We start from the raw sequence: 16,170 nt of genomic DNA, 5'->3' as shown, positions 1-16,170 counted from the left end.
GACCTCCGGAAGAGCAGTCGGTGCTCTTAACCACTGAGACATCTCTCCAGCCCCACCCCCCACCCCCGGAATTCTTAACCCAATTTTTACCCTCATGCTAGGGATAGTATCCATGGTCTCTTGAATGACATGTAAGCCCTCTACCACAGAGCCCCACGCCTAGCTATCTCTTGGAATTTAATGTGCTCTGAAACCACCCTACTGTGGTTCGTTCCATTTCAGGCACACTCTTTGGGTTTGTCAGATGCTTTTGCTTTGGCTACAAGAACTGTGGTCGGGTATATCTTTCCTCTGTCCCCAACCTGGCAAATCTGTTGGAAAGTTGACAATACAGTCTGTAGATGAGTTTGCGTCCCTTGCCCCAGAAGACACTTTTTTTTTTTTTTTTTTTTTTTTTTTGAGACAGGGTTTTTCTGTGCAGTCCTGGCTGTCCTGAAACTCACTCTGTAGACCAGGCTGGCCTCTAACTCAGAAATCTGCCTGCCTCTGCCTCCCAAGTGCTGGGATTAAAGGCGTGCGCCAACAACTGGCAAGAAGGCACATTTTGAACGGATATTCTTCTTCCTAGCTCTCATCACCATATTCAAATCATGTTTGCTTTTATTGAAAGAAAAAAAAAGGTGTGTTTTGTGGGCGCGAGGGTGCAGTGCCTACAGAAGCCAGAGGAGGGCATTGCATCCCCTGAAACTCAAGGGGTTTGTGAGCTAAGGTGGGTTCAGGCAAAGAAGCATACTTGTACGGTCTGAAATACATACCCTTAACTGCTAAACTGCTAAGCCATCTCTCCCGCTCCTCTTTCTTTTTTCTCTTAAAAGGTGTGTGTGTGTGTGTGTGTGTGTGTGTGTGTGTGTGTGTGTGTGTTCGCCGGCATGTGAAATGTGAAGACAAATGGTTTCTCCTCCTGGATTCAGGAATCAAACTTGGGTAATCGTGGCAAACAGCATCTTTACATGCTGAACCATCTCAGCTCACCTACCCCTATCTGCTTTCCTTTTTTCTGTCTGCACTGTGGTCCAAGTTGTCTGAGGTTTTTGTTTGGTTGGGGTCAGGTTATGTTTGTTTTGTTTTGAGAAAGGGCCTTACTATGTAGCCAAGAGAGGCTTGAGGCCCATTTCCCTTTACTACTGAATTATTCCTCGGCTTCACCCGAATGGTACAGTTTCCTTTGCGCTGGGGTCTTCCAGCTTCAATGCCCCCAGATCCCACCAGCAACCGGCTGCTTTGAACCTCCACGTCGGCGGCTGGGGAGCAGGCTGTGGCGACGCCCAGCTGCCCAAACCACTGCCCGGACAGGACCAGACCTGGCAGTCGCCGGCTTCTGGCCTGGCACACGGGAGGGGGACAGTGGCGGGCGGGCGCCGCCCTTCCTGGCGGGAGTTGCCCTGACGGCGTCTACGACTACAGGGAGGCTGCAGTTACTCTCGGCCAGGGTCTGTCCAATGGAGGGGGCGTGGGCGCGGCGGGGCTCCGGCGCCAGCCTGTTGAAAGCCGCTCCGGTGGCTCCCAGGGCTCAGGAGAGCACAGCCCTCCCGCCGCGGGCGCCCTGGACCCGGGCCTGGGGCTTTCCGCGCCCAGAAAGCCGCCTGCCCGGGAAAATCCCGGCCCTCTTCCCGGCGCCGCGGCCCTGCCCGGCAGAGAGGGGGGAGGGGATTCCCGGAATCTGCCCGGAGACCGCGCTGGCGTCACTGAGCCGAATAGGCCCATATATGGGCAGCGCTTCCGTAACGTCAGCGGGGAAAGCCCCGGCGCACTGGGCTGGGCGGGGCCGTGCTTGCACATTCCGCGTTTCGTCCTGGGCAGCCTGTTCCCCGCCACTGCCCGCCTGCGCAGCGTCTGGTGCCAGCACCCCGGGGATGGGAGGTTCGGACGCTTGTACTGGACCTTGAGATACCTGAAAGGAGAGAGCTACAAACAGCACCGAGCTTGGGGCAGCCCATTCTCCCTCCCAGCTTGGAAGAAAAAGAGACCACAGAAATTAATAAAGACAATTTTTTTTTTACTTAAATAGATTCAATAAAAAGTCAAACACACACACACAAACACATCTTAAAATAGACTTTAGACACGAAGTGCGTGTTTCTTCTCCACAGTACTGTGCAGAGGGGGAGGGCAGGGGGCGGAGGTCCCTCCCTAGTATCCCCGCAGGCTGAGTACCAGGCGGCGGGGCCAGCTCCGCCGCGACAGCCCCCTTCTCCCCTCCCTGTTAAATACACAAATATATTATATTCAATATGAATTCAGTCTCTTTCCAGAAAAAAAAAAAACATACAAAATACGCTGGAAGGGGGCCATGTAAACCTCGAGGTGGAAGGACTGGGCGCAGGCGGGCGGGCCGGAGTCCAGTGTGTGAGCTGCGCCCCAGGCCTCTGGGCGGGTGCCCATCCCCTGCCCCCCTCACCCCAGTGGGGGGCGGGCGCCCAGCCTTCAAGGCTGGGGAGTCCGTATGGAGCAAGGGAGGCTCTCAGAAGGCGTGTCCCTTGACCCCCAGCAGCAACTGGCAGCCGTTGCTGACGTGGGTCATGACCTTCTGCTTGAGCTGCGCCACTTGCTCCCGTAGGAGGCCGGCAGTACTCGACAGCCCGGCGTTCTCAGCCTTGAGTGTCTTCACCTTGTCCTCCAGGCGCGCGATGCGCTCCAGCTTCCGCTTCCGGCACTTGGTGGCCGCCAGCCTGTTCCGCAGCCGCTTTCGCTCCACTTTGATGCGCTCCTGGTCTTCCATGTTGATGGGGGACACAGGCGGCGTGGCGTCGCGGCTGCGTGCCTCCGGTACGGTCTGCGGTTCCTCTTTAAAGGCGGAAGCGCCGCGACTCAAGCCCAGCTGCGCCGGGTGGCCGCCCGCAAAGGGTGGTGCATGTGGGAGGTAGCTGATGGTGGCCGTCGGGTATGAGCTCCCAGTCCCGACGGCGGTCCCGGAGCCTCCGGAGGGTGCAGAGGCTGGGGAGTAGCTGCTGAGGTTGGTGTAGACGGGAGGCGGCTCCGGACCAGCATAGACGCCCCCTGGCCCGGCCTGGGGACCCCCGCTGGCGCCCAGCGACACGTTGGGGGGCGTCACGTGGTTCATCTTGTGCAGGTCGTCCAGGGCTTTGACAAAACCGTCCGCAAAGCCCTCCTGCTCCTCGGTGACGCCGCCCCCTGTACCTCCACCGCTGCCACCCCCACGGGGGTAAAAGTACTGTCCCGGAGGCGTGGGCGTCGTCGTGATCACGCCGTTGCTGTTGGGGACGATCAAGCGCTCCAGTTCCGTGGAGGCTAGCTTCAGAGATGCTCCTGTGTCTGATCCTTGACCCGAAAAGTAGCTGCCTGCTCCACTGCCCTCTGGGCCTGGACCCCGAGCCCCAGGTCCCTTGAGACCCCGATAGGGATCTGTCAGGTTGAGCGCTAAGGTGGGTTTCAGGAGTTTGTAGTCGTGTAGAGACAGACTGCCAGGGCTCCGACCGTATCCCGCCGCTGCGTATGAGTCGTCGTGATAGAAAGGCTGTTCCATTTTCGTGCACATCCGGGCGGCCTGGGCGATCTGGGAAAGGTCCCCCTGAAGGGCCGCCCCGGGCCTCGCTGCGGCGAGCGGAGAGCTGTCCTCGGCTGTGGCGGGACCCGGTGTCCGGTCGCGCGTCCTCGGGAGCTGGAGACGGTCGGCAGCGGCCAGTTGGCAGCTGTGCGTAAAAGCGCTGCCGGGCTTCCGGAGCTTTTCTCTCCCTCCGTGGTGCGCCTGCTTTCTCGGCGTCGCTTCCCTCAGTTCCCCGCTCTCTGCGGGATCCAAAGCTGACCTGGCCACCCTCAAGGTCCCCAGTGCTCGGCCCCAGCCCCAAGCTTTTATACTGAATTTGTCAGCTGCGGAAGTGCACTCTGATTGGCCGACGCGGGAGCCAGGCCCCCGCGGCCCCCTCCTAGAGCGTGGGGAAGGGGAGGAGGCGGCTCGCGTCACTGTCAGGAAGCGCGTGTCCTTGTAAACAGCGGCCACGAGCCGGGTGGCTCTGCGCGGCTGCAGGGGGAGGGGTTGTGGAGACAGGGACACTCAAGCATAGGGATGCTGAGGGGCCGAGGCACATAGAGAGAGGTTAAGACTGCGGGGGTACAACCGGGTGGCTATGAGATCTTGGTACACTACAAGCGGAATGGGATGCCTCAAGATATACCCGGAAAAGTCTCGCGGGACCCAGAGTATCTGTGGCTTATGAACTGACGGTACAATAGAAGATCCCAGAAAATAGGAGAGATACAATAAGGGAGCAATCGTTAACACTTGACCTAGGAATTAACCAGAGGTCCCGGGTACAAAGTGCTTAAAGAACTGGAATTGTCACAGGTGGGAGGAAAGGGTCAGGAAAGGGCTCGGGTATCTTTTGTACAAGAAATGAGTAAGGGGCTCTAGAGTGCATAGATGACTCTGAGGGTTCTCCCATAAGTGGAAAAGGGAAGGAATTTGGGGAAGGTCAATTGAGATATGCAGAAGCAGTAGGAGACAGGAACATATCTAGCAAAGGTTGGGGTCACTGTGGTTATTTGCAGAACTCTGATGGTCAGGGCATAATTTCCTTCCGAAAGCTGTAAAGGCGATGACAGGAGGGTATCTGAGATCTGCCTGAGATGACTCGGAGGATCCCAGAGACAAGGGACTTGTACGAATGAGGCTGTACCTCGTTAAGTGGTCTCTAGGCAGCGACATACCCTGCACCTCAGCCCAAAGCCCTCCCTTAGTCACCCTGGGCTCGCCCGATATCCTGTCAGCTTTTGGAGGGCCGACGGGGCGGGATAGTTGGGGTGCGGCCGCCCAACCCCACTCCCTTCCTTAGAAACAACCTAGGAAAAGAGAGTCGAGGCAGGAAGTGTGGCAACAGCCCCAAGGGGGAAAGAGCCCGGCCCTGTCTCGTCATTCTGAGCCTAGGGGATGGTGCATCTTATCCTGGGCCTGCCAAATTCTGCGCCTGGGAAGAGGAACCCCAGCAAGCGACCCCCGGGGAAGTCATAACCCAGCTACAGATGCCTCTAGTCATAGTCTGCTCTCCCCCATCTAGAAATGGTTCAGCCTGCAACCATCAGCGACTGCTAAGCCTGGTAGCCGAGGACTGTTCCATTGGCCTGCTGGAGGGGGGATGCAGCCTGGGAGCGGGACCTCGTCACCAAGGCAACAGGCTGCAGTCCGTGAATTGGATTGGGGGCGGGGCAACCACCACCCCCCCCCGAATTTCTCTCCCCAGCATCCATATTAGGGCACAGGAAGAGGTGGGACCAGTGCAGTCTTGGGGCGGCAAACTAGGAGCCAGGAACCCGAGGTAGCTGCCAGATCCCAGGGCGCGCCCGGGCCCCCGGACGGCTAGTCCAGACCAGCCTCCACCGCCACCCCCGGGCTCCCCCGCCCCCCGGCGGCCTGGCCCAGCCCCTCCGAACAGCTCTGGGGCTGAGTCCTATCCCGCCCGGCCAGGTCGGACCCAGCCTGGCAGGTCCCCGCCTGCCCGAGGGCCTGGGTCGGACTTTGCCCCCGGCCCGTCGGGGCGCGGAGGGGGCGGGATAATGCTTTCAGGCATCCCCGGCGCCTGGGCAGGCTGGTACAGAGCTGCCTCCTCCCCTGGGTATGCGCCCTTCCCTTCTACCAGAAGGTCTAGGGTCCCATTCCCTACTACGCTACGTATTGTAGAATACTCTGCTCATGCGCTTCCACTTCAGTCGGGATGAGCTACCTTCCACTACACAAAATACCTAAAGGAAGGTAGCCTCCGCGATCTGAGGACCTTCTTCCCACCCAAGTAAAAGGGGAGAAATCGCCAAGTGAGAAAATGGAAGAAGCCAAAGCTCCTTCTCCAGGAATGGGCCGGTAGAGGTTTAAATAGCAGGACTACCAGTTAGGGAGGTGGAACTTCAAGTGGTGTGCGAGCCACCAGAGAGGGGGTGAGACTCATCTCTTCCTCTTTCTCAGGTCTCTGGTAAGATAAAGGAGGGCTCTTTAGAGAGAAGTTTAAAGACAAGGGCTAAGTAGTAGAATCAGAGCTTACCTAGTGTTCAACAGAGAACGAAATCGAAAAAGACAAAGAAAAACAGCTCTGAAGGACACAGGGGAAGTCCAGTAGAGTAGGGGCCCTGGAGAGGAAGGAGCTGGGGACATCCCAGTCTTTGAAGGATCCTTGTGACCCTTAGGTCCTCCCTCCCATCTTGCCCTTGTTTGAAGAGCTCCCCTCCCCCACTACAGTCTCAAGGGAGATTCCAGAAGCCGCTGAGTCTGCGGGCACGCTGCCAGGCCTGTGTCTCCTGCCCATGCTAATAACTGCAGCTGACATGTGGCCTTGCCTGAGGGGATACTGGCCGCAGCGTTGGGGCCAGGGCAGGACGGAGGGCAACATGTTGGGAAGCCAACCTGCCTGTCCCACTGGCCAGGAGGCCACACTGACTCACCATGCCACAGCTGAGGCTGGCTAGGCCAAAGCCAAGTCCTGGAGAAAGGCCAGGTCTGCCCCAAGAGGGTCGAGGGGGAGACAAGAGTGGGAGGGCTGGGGACAGAAAGGCAGGGACAAGAGGAGGCACCCAGAGAGACAGATGGGGCCAGGTTAGTCTCGTGCAGACATGGAGACTGGGAGATACTTAAGTCAGGCAGACAGACTGTCTGAGAAATAGTAATTATTATTTTAATAGCTAACACTTATATGGTTCTTACCATGGACCAGACACTGTTCTAAAGTGGCTTACATAAAGTCAGTCATTGGCCACTTCCAATGATCCAGGTAGTTGCATGATGTGTGAATTTTCATTTAACAAATGAGAAACTGAGGCACAGGAAATGGCCTTTAATAATGTCTCAGAGCTGAATTGGTACATAGCATGCTGGCTATATCCGAACACTACTATGCTGTACTATGTGTTGATGGACATTTATGTAGTACCGGCCACATACAAAGCTCTAGTGGGTAGGCTTTTTGCAAAGGGTCTTCTCCCCTCCCCTCCCTCAGGAGGAGAAGTAGAGTTGGGTGCAGAAAGGTGATACTGGCAATTATGCCGAAGTGGGGTCTTCCTTCACGCTTTCCGCATAGGTGTTTGCAGGGGGCAGGGAAGCAACCAGCCAGGGAGGGCAGGGCTAGCCAAGCTGGTACAGCCGGTTCCAGGCCCCGACCATTCTCACTCTGTGGCCTGGGCACCACCTCCTCAAGTCGCCCTGCTGGCGCCAGGCCTGCCCAGTGTGGAGGGTGTAAAGATAGTCCCCTCCCCCATACTGCCTGAGCTACAGGTCAGCACCAGGCTGGCCTTCCTTACCAGGTCTCCCTATATCTCAGGGCCTGGGGCCAGGGGCTACCATTCAGGATAAGGAGGAAGTTCATCCCCACCCACCCACAGGTCTCTCTGGGGCTTTTGGTCTTGGCACCAGGGACTTCTCCTTCTTATAAATAGTTTGGTGACCATTCTCCTCCCTGGCCCCACTGACCGGTGCCACGGCCACCACCAGGAAACTGGGCTGGGGGCTGCTGTGAGTCAGCCAGTGGGCAGGCTGGGGCGGGAACCCACAAGTCCCAGCACCCAGTCTCCTGTCCCTGCCCCTGGGTGTGGACTGGTGGCTGGGCTAGGAGAGGCTAAGAACCAATTCCAGAGGTCTTCTCTAGGAAGCCCCAGACTGCCAGTCACCCTCCTCTCCTGCTTCTGTGGTTTTAGGGGTCCCTCACCCCTCATCTGGAGAGGAAGTTCCTGGGTCTTCTTGGAAACATACTATCTTCACACTGATTCAACTGGGCCCAGAGGGAGTTTCCCACACAGCTGCCAAACACTTGGGGGCCTGCACTCCAAGGTGTCCCCTTTAAGAGAGATCTAAGTCCAGCAGAGGAAGCAGGAGAGCATCAGGGAAGTGGGGGTGATGCTGGGGGAGGAAGTGCCAGGATCTCTGGGTCCCGCAGAACCTCAGCAAAGGGTGGGTGAGAGGGGTGGAAGTGTGGTTGGCCTGTTAGGGCCTGTGTAAGTACAGGAGGCCTGCTCTGGGCTGCTTCTTGCCTGTTGGTCCAACCCTGCAGGGGGTGTGGGCCTATTTGTGAGAATTCAGTTCTGCTTTGTGTGGATGGGGTGGAGGTGAGACGTGTGTGTGTGTGTGTGTGTGTGTGTGTGTGTGGTCTACTGGATAGGTTACATAGGACTATTCTAGGCATGCATGTGGCTAACATTTTTATGTCCGGTTTCTGAGTGCAAGGTACATGTTTTGCCTTAAGTATGTGAAATGTCTTTATGTTTATATGTGATATATGGCTAGATTTTTTGTTTTTTGTCCCCCCCGCCCCCGACAGGGTTTCTCAGTATAGCCCTGGCTGTCCTGGAACTCACTCTGTAGACCAGGCTGGCCTTGAACTCAGAAATCTGCCTCCCAAGTGCTGGGATTAAAGGCATGCACCACCACTGTCTGGCTTATGGCTGCTAGTCTTTGAGTGTATGTGTATAGCCTGTAACTGCTTGACCACCCTCCTCCCTCCCCCCTCCCCCCTCCCCCCTGGCATATAGACCATATATGTCTATACATACACTCCAAACATAGACGGGGCAGGAGATAGAACACATCTTATGTCTAGTTTTCATGGTGTGTTTGAGCCTATGAGGGAAAGAGCAGAGAGAAGCTTGGTCTGTATGGTGTGTGTGTGTGTGATGTGGTCTGTAGCTGGCTGTATGTGTATGTGAGAGAGCATGAATGCCCTGTGTGCTCACAGTCTGTGTGACTAGCCACAGCTTCTGTCAGGTATCTCCATTCTCGTGTCTTCATGAATGCTGGGCTGTGGCCTGTTTCTGCCTCTCTTCATCAGCTACTTGCCTGTCCAGACCACATCTGAGAATGTGTCTCTGAACCCCTTGTGTTCCATCTGTTGGTTAGGTCTATTTAAGAGATGACTGTGGCTTGGCAAGGTGGTACAGGCCTTTAATCCCAGGCCTCATAAGTCAAAGGCAGGTGGATATCTGAGTTCTAGGCCAGCTGGGTCTACAAATTGAATCCCATGCTAAGTAGGGCCACACAGTAAGAACCTGCCTCCAAAACAAACAAAAACAGACAAATAAAAAACCTGGAAAACCCTAAGGTGACTGTATGTAAGTCTTCATCTCCAAATGAATGTGCCACAATTATGTTGTTAGGTGCCTGGGGCATTCTGACATGGTATGTAGGTGACTGTGACACTTCTGTACCTCTGTCTATAGATGGAGGTTTGTCTCTCCTGTTTCTGAATAGTAATAATATTGCTTGTGCATGTGGCCTAGAGGCTCTCAGTGTGCTTCTGTCATTTCTGGGAACTTCAAAATTCGAATGTACACTTCTACCTGCTGATACTCCGCCTGTGTGCAGAGCTGGCTTATCTGGGTCACACCTATCCTGACTCCATGCTTTGTTAGACGTTCTGGAGCTTGAGTCCACTGCCTCCCCATGCTTACTAGACCACTAAGCGACACCCATATCCCCTCTGCTTGCTTTTTGACCTGTGAATGCCTTTGGACTTCTCTTTCTTCTCTCTAACCCTGAGCTACATCTCCAGAGCCTTATTTCTGACTTGGCCGGCACTGTATCAGGACTGTTGGATGTCTTACCCAGATGGATGTCTGCTTTCCCTGTCTGTGTGTCCCTGGCTAGTCTCAGTGGCCTGTGTCACAGAGGTTTGTGACTCTGGACTGGCTCTCTCAGGGTAACCGTGTATGTGTGTACATTCCTGCATAGTACCCCCACTTTAACCCCTCCCCCGCAGTCTAGCCACCCTGGGGCATGTTTACTTTGCCCCCAGCCTATGTCTGCCCTGCCCTGGGAGGGACTGACCCTCTTGTCTGTCCAGCTAGCAGTCCACAGGATGTTCCCGAGACGCTGTTTCCGGCCACCCGCAGGTCAGGACCCAGGCGTCCAGGGTGGCGGGGGGTGGGGCTGTTTCGTTGGGGGGGGGGTCCATGTCAGGGCATGAGAATGAGGGTGGGGGCGGGGAAGGGACTAGCCCAACAGGTTCCGCCTCATTCCTGCCCCGCCTCTCACTTCCTGGGTGCCAGCCCGAGGCAGGGGTGGACAGAATGAACCCCGTGGCCTCAGAGAGCGTGGGTGGGGCACAGAGTAGGTGTTTTCTGCTGGGCACCTGGACATCTAGGTCTGAGACACCCCTCCCTACCTGTGTCCAGCTCTGAAATCGGAGCGTCCCATCTGTTATTCATCTAATCAGCCCAACAACTCAAAGAGCTAGGCATAGTTTTCAGATGGGAGAATAAGCGAGAGAAGAGACCGGATCTGAATCGAACCGAGCTCTGTTCGCAGCTGAGACTTCACAAGACCACCTTCCCCCTCTAAGCTGGGTATCGGTGGGGTACAAGAGGAGCTCTAGTCCCCATGAGGCCAAGCTTTCAAGGGAGTACCCGCTTATTCTGAGTCAAAAAAGCCCCTGGATGAAATGAATAAGAAAACGACTTTAACCGTTTCATTGCCACGATAGGCTCTGCCAAAACTTCCTGTGGGCTGGTGGGCGGGGCACTGGGTTCCCGGAGCTAGGCCGGGGGAGGATCTCTTAATTCAAGGATGGGGAAGCGTCCCCAAGGACTTTCGCAATGGCCAACGAAAAGGGACGCCCGCCCGGTATCCTGTCTCCGGAGATGTAAGCCCTCACTCGAGGTCTCTAGAATTCGATTCCTAGACCTGGATGCCCGGAGGTGGGGGTCCCAAAGTCCCCTCCTCAGGGGCCTGAGTCATACACAGGGAAAGCCGCGAGGCGTGAGTCACTCAGGCAGAGCAGGGGGAGTGAGGCCGAGTGCGGTCTGGGGACCCCAGGGCTGGCCTGAGTCACGCACGCCCTGGCCCTACTGACCCCCGGCCCTGAGGTGCCGAGATCAGGAGTGGGAAGCACATGGTCGGCGGGAGGAAGGGCAGTGAGGGAGGAAGCAAGCGCCTGCTGAGCCAGGAAGCTGTTTCCATGGCAACGGGGGGGGTCTCAGCTCACTGGAGGAAGGTCTTCCCAGCAGGGACTGCCCCGCCCAGCGAGCTGGGGAAGCCCCCGTCGTTCGGTCCTGGGGCCCGGAGTTTCGGGTCGGGCAGGAAGGGGTTAACGGCAGTCCCCCTCCGAGTTTCACCTGCTCTCCAAAGTCTCTCGTTCCGCAGCACTGGGCCCCGAGCGGTCCCGCGGCTGCCCACGCGGGCTCACGTACGCTTACAGCCACCCCACCCCCGGCTTGTACTCGCACGCACGACCGCGTCGGGCTCCACGCACGCAGCGAACTCCTTCGTGTCTCACGTCACGAACGACGCACGCGCCCCCGCAATGCGGGGTGGAGTCCTCCCAGAGGAGAGTCGCAGACAGCGACAGTGGTGCGCATGTCGATCCCTCCACTGAGTTGGCTGTCTGGTGTGACTTTGACAATCCCCATCCACATACAAGGTCACAAACAATTCTGACCCACAGTGTCACACGGACACAGGATACACCTGCTGCACTATAACAGAAATTCCTGTTCAGCTAAGCCCTGCGAACATGGACAGGGTCACACGGTCACACAGCCACTTAAACCTAGGAGCAGAGTTGCGCAGTAGCACATCGGCCATATAAAGTGTGTGGTAGATACACGAACAGCCGGCTGCACACACAGGCAATTACATAGCCATATGAACACACAGGCGTTTACATAGTGGCACACCATCGACGCAAAGTAGAACAGCCTCTGTCACCTGGGATTTGGATAAGTACTTCTCACATGGAAATTGTGGCTGAAACACATGGTAGAGGCAGCCGTGTCATCACCGAGTTATCACAGACAACACACATAGATACTTTGCTTGTTAAAGGGGTATGATAAGCCAGGACCTGTGATAAGAGGGCGTTATCACAGAAAAACAATGGCTGGAAATAAGTAGAGTGCTTAATAAAACAATCCATTTTCTCTACTCAGAAACACAGGTTTTACTAAATTGTAGAACGACAAAGCATCAGGGTATGATTACAGACATAGATCCTAATGCCAACCAGAGGCACTAATTGTCACACATTTCTCATACACGGAATAAATAACAGACTGATCCAAAAGAAGGGTCATATGGAGGAGCCTATTGTGGGCACAGACGCAGGAAGACAAAATAGGAACTGAACAAGCTCACAGACTGGACCATGCAAAGAAACCCAGGAGTGTGGGTGAAGACCCGTGGTGATCCTAAACTTGGAGCTTTGTTTGTTTTTGAGACAGGCTCTTACTATGTAATCCTGGCTGGCCTGAAACTTGTTATGTCGACCAGTCTTGCCTTGGTAACAGAGATCCACCTGATGTTTGACCCCTTTGTGCTGGGATTAAAGGTGTACACCACTGAGGCTGGCTAACTAGATTTTTGGTTTGTTGTTTTTGAGACAGGGTCTTACTATGGAGACCAGGCTTTCACCTTGAACTTATAGAAAGCGAAGTGTTTCCTTCTGAGTGCTGGGATTCAAGGCAAACGCTACCATACCCTGTGCAAACACCATAATACCTTGTGTTTACACCACCATACCCTGTGCTTACTGTGTTTTCTGAGATAATTTTACTCAGTCCAGACTCACCTCCAACTTTCCATGAACTCCAGATTCATTTGTCTTCCCTTCCCAGGTGCAAAGATTCCAAGTCCAGCTTTTTTTCAACTTTCTTTTTCAGATTCCTTTTTTCATATGTATGAGTGTTGGCCTACATACATGTATGTGCACCGCCATGTATGTGCCTAGTGCAAATCTGTCTTACGTCCTAGTACTGGAGCTATGGACGGCTGTGAGCCACCATGTGGATGCTGGGAACCCAACTGGGTCCTCTGCAAGAGCAACAAGTGATCTCATCTGCTGAGCCACCACGCCAGCCCCTACTGGCTTCTAAACTTGTGTATTATGCACAGGTTGATGCCCTGAACTTCTCGACAGCCATCAAATCATACATGTACTCAGCTGTACAAACTCTAGGATCCCAAGACACAAGTGGAGGCTAACCCAGTCATCGGTCCACTACCTCACACCTACACAGATGGGAGTACATTTCCCTTGGACATAGATACTGAGTGTTGTGGGGTTCCAGCAGGATAAGAGCTCCAACAGAACTGTAGTAACTGGGTGCAGAGAGGTTGTCAGAGTCCTGAAGGCAATGGAACATGGAATTCACACAGAGGATTTTGCATACTCGTGGGGGTTGGTGGGTGCTGTCCTCTGGTTGTGGAATCCAGGGTCCTCATCCCAGCTGTGATGATTGGATCAGCATCCAGATGTGCAGGCTGAAGGAGATGGGCTGGGGTCCAGCTGTGGCCTTAGGGAGGGGTTGAGTCACTCACTTCCCAGCAGTACAACCCTGGCTGGATCCAGCTGTTCCTGGAAACAAGTAGGAGGTGGGGTCCCCAAACCAGCTGGAGGTTACTGATCCAAACTTGCAGAGCAGGGACTCTAGGGTCCTATAAATGGAGGCCTTTGGATCTCTGCAAGCTTTGAGGTTCCCTACACCTAAAATGGGTTGGCATCCTTCTAAATGCAAGGTCAGTCTCAAAGGAAGGATTTGTGGCTCTTTTTGCAGAACTAAAGGCACTTATATCCAGAGCATTGCTCCTTGGTTATAAAAAGGGATCGTCTTGTTGCCAACATCAAAGTTTTCTTTTCTTCCCCCTAAAAAGTGGGGCTCCCTGCTGACCCTGCAGAATATCATGACTCCTTCCCCATCAGAGAGTGACGTATCTTCATTATTTATTTGCTTATATGTTTATTCATTCATTCATTCATTTATCTATTTTGAAATAGGGTCTCTCTAATGTTGTCCTTGCTATCATGGGACTCAATATGTAGACCAAGGTGGCCTCAGATTCACAGCAGTCCACTTGCCTCTGCCTCTGCTCTGGAGTGCTGATATTAAAGGCCAGAGCACCATACTCAGCTCCTCACCCTCATTTAAATATTTTGTTTGGTTTTTGTTTGTTTGTTTGTGTGTTTGTGTGTTTGTGTGTGTGTGTGTGTGTGTGTGCGTGTGTTTGGTTTTTCGAGACAGGGTTTCTCTGTTTAGCCCTGGCTGTCCTGGGACTCACTCTGTAGACCAGGCTGGCCTCAAACTCAGAAATCTGCCTGCCTCTGCCTCCCAAGTGCTGGGATTAAAGGCATGCGCCACCACTGCCCAGAAGCTTGTTTTTTGTTTTTTAAAAAAGACTTATTTTATTTATTTCATGTATATATGAGTATACTCTAGCTGCCCCTAGACACACCAAAAAGGGGACACTGGATTCCTTTACAGAAGGGGACAATGGATTTCATTATAGATGGTCATAAACCACCACATGGCCGCTGGGAATTGAACCCAGGACCTCTGGAATAGCAGTCAATGCTACCAACCTCTGAGCCATCTATCTCTATAGCCCTTGTGTTTTGTTTTTGTTTTTTTTTTCTGAGACAGGGTCTGTGTGTAGCCCTGGATGTCCTGGAATTCTCTCTGTAGACCAGGATGGCCTCAAATTCAGAGATGTGCCTGCCTGTGCCTCCCAGCTTTATTTAAATCTTGACTTCTTAGACACTTGTAATATCACACCAACACTGGAACAACATAAGTCACTTCCCACACCTGGATTCTCACATTTTCCTAAACTTCAAAATCCCTGCAATGCAACCCCTCACCCTTAAAGTTTTGTGTCCCAGAATGTCAGCCATTCTGGTAACAATCAGGCTTCCTGGCAACACTGTGTGTGCAGTGTGTGTGTGCAGTGTGTGCAGTGTGTGTGCAGTGTGTGTGCAGTGTGTGTGTGTGTTTGTGTGTAGGACAGCATAGCTTTGTTTCCACTTTGGGGCATCCCCTCTGATGGGTGTGGATGGGGAAGCCACTTGGCTGCCCTCATGCCCAGTCCAGTCTGGAAGCACATTCCCTTCTCTATACCTTTCCACAGGATCTCAGGGACTGGAACCTGGAAAACAAGGCGTGAGGGGTTGTGGAAGCATGAATCAGCCTCCAAGGCTCTCTGGTGTGTGCAGTTGAGAGTTTAAGTGGGTTGCAACCGAGTGTCTGTAGTAGATTAACAACTCTCTTGTAAGATAGAGGGCGGGTGGCAGATGTTGCTGGACTCACCCAACCAGGACAGGGTCGCAGGACTGGATCCCGGCTCATTGCCTGGATGGAAGCAGAACATTACCCTTCTCCGACCTGAACCCGCCCCAAAGCAGAGCCGGCTCCACTCCTCCCTCTGGGCACATTTAATAGCCTCTAATTACAGCACATTACCCCACCCGCCTGCGGGGGAGGGGCTTCCAGTGGACCCAGGGGTCAAAGGGCGCGGTCTGGGCTTTACCCTTGGCGTCAAAGCCGGTGTACTTAGTAGCCGCTGTTTACTCATTTGCAAAGCGGCTAATTTTCGAAAAAATTTAATTAATACAGTTTCTAAAATTAACAAAACAAAACAAAACCTGGGAATTAAAGTAGCCCTTGACGACTAGGGTCGTGGAGGATATTCAATTGTCTGTAGATATATAGCTTAATGAAAAGCCTGAAAACAGTAAGCACTCCACAAATGATGTTTTTGAGACTTTATTGTAAAAAAATTTTAAGCTCTCTGCGCTCACCTAAGCCGGCTCAACCGGTGGACGCACCCTTTTCCCAGAAGGATGCGTTCCTGCGTTCTGCGCGCCCCCTGGTGGGCTTCAGGCCACCCGCAGCTTTGGCCTGGTCAAGTGTTTTAAGGCAGGAAGGTGCTCAAATGACCCGGGGCCGGGAAGGAACGCGTGGCTTAGAGGAAGGAGACCCCAGACTAGGCAAGGGCGTACGTCCTTTACTCGGGATATCTGCCTGCTTGACCCTATCTGCTCCCAAGCATACCGCGTCTTCTGAATGACTCTAGAATCTCTTCTCTGGGGAAGACCCTTTTCAGATCCTCTCACTCCACCACTACAAGATTTATTATTCTCTCCGTCCACATAAAGAAAGGCTCGGATCGTAACGCGGATAAACTGGAGGATTTCTTTCAGCTTTGGGGGGAAAACCATGAATGTGCCTGTGAAACTGGGTGCGGTAGATCCGCCTTAAAAGGATCTTGAGGACCACTCCACCACATGAGAAGCCGGGAGGAGCGGAGGCCACCACTCTCCCCACCAGCAGGACTGAGCCAGACTGACACCTAGCGGCAGAACGTGCACTTGCCTGTGACCCGCATCCAAGATGGCGAGGCGGGGAGGGAAGTGTTTGCAATTGGAAGAGATCACGTGTCTGGGGCGGAGCCTACGCCTAGGGGGCGGGATGGAGCGG

General features: G+C 54.1%; 1 protein-coding gene across 1 annotated transcript; it reads right to left on the bottom strand.

The window, feature by feature from the left end:
• Positions 1–1,975: 1,975 nt before the first annotated feature.
• On the bottom strand, positions 1,976–3,809 carry Junb (JunB proto-oncogene, AP-1 transcription factor subunit). The gene has a single exon (XM_028755532.1). The coding sequence runs from the start codon at positions 3,494–3,496 to the stop codon at positions 2,462–2,464; it is 1,035 nt and encodes a 344-aa protein (XP_028611365.1). The 5' UTR covers positions 3,497–3,809; the 3' UTR covers positions 1,976–2,461.
• Between the last annotated feature and the right edge of the window lie 12,361 nt (positions 3,810–16,170).

This window comes from Grammomys surdaster, unplaced genomic scaffold (genome assembly GCF_004785775.1).
Source record: "Grammomys surdaster isolate TR1022 unplaced genomic scaffold, NIH_TR_1.0 126063, whole genome shotgun sequence".
Taxonomy (NCBI): domain Eukaryota; kingdom Metazoa; phylum Chordata; class Mammalia; order Rodentia; family Muridae; genus Grammomys; species Grammomys surdaster.
Note: the sequence above shows the minus strand (reverse complement) of the source record. Positions and strands in the feature narration are given on the sequence as shown.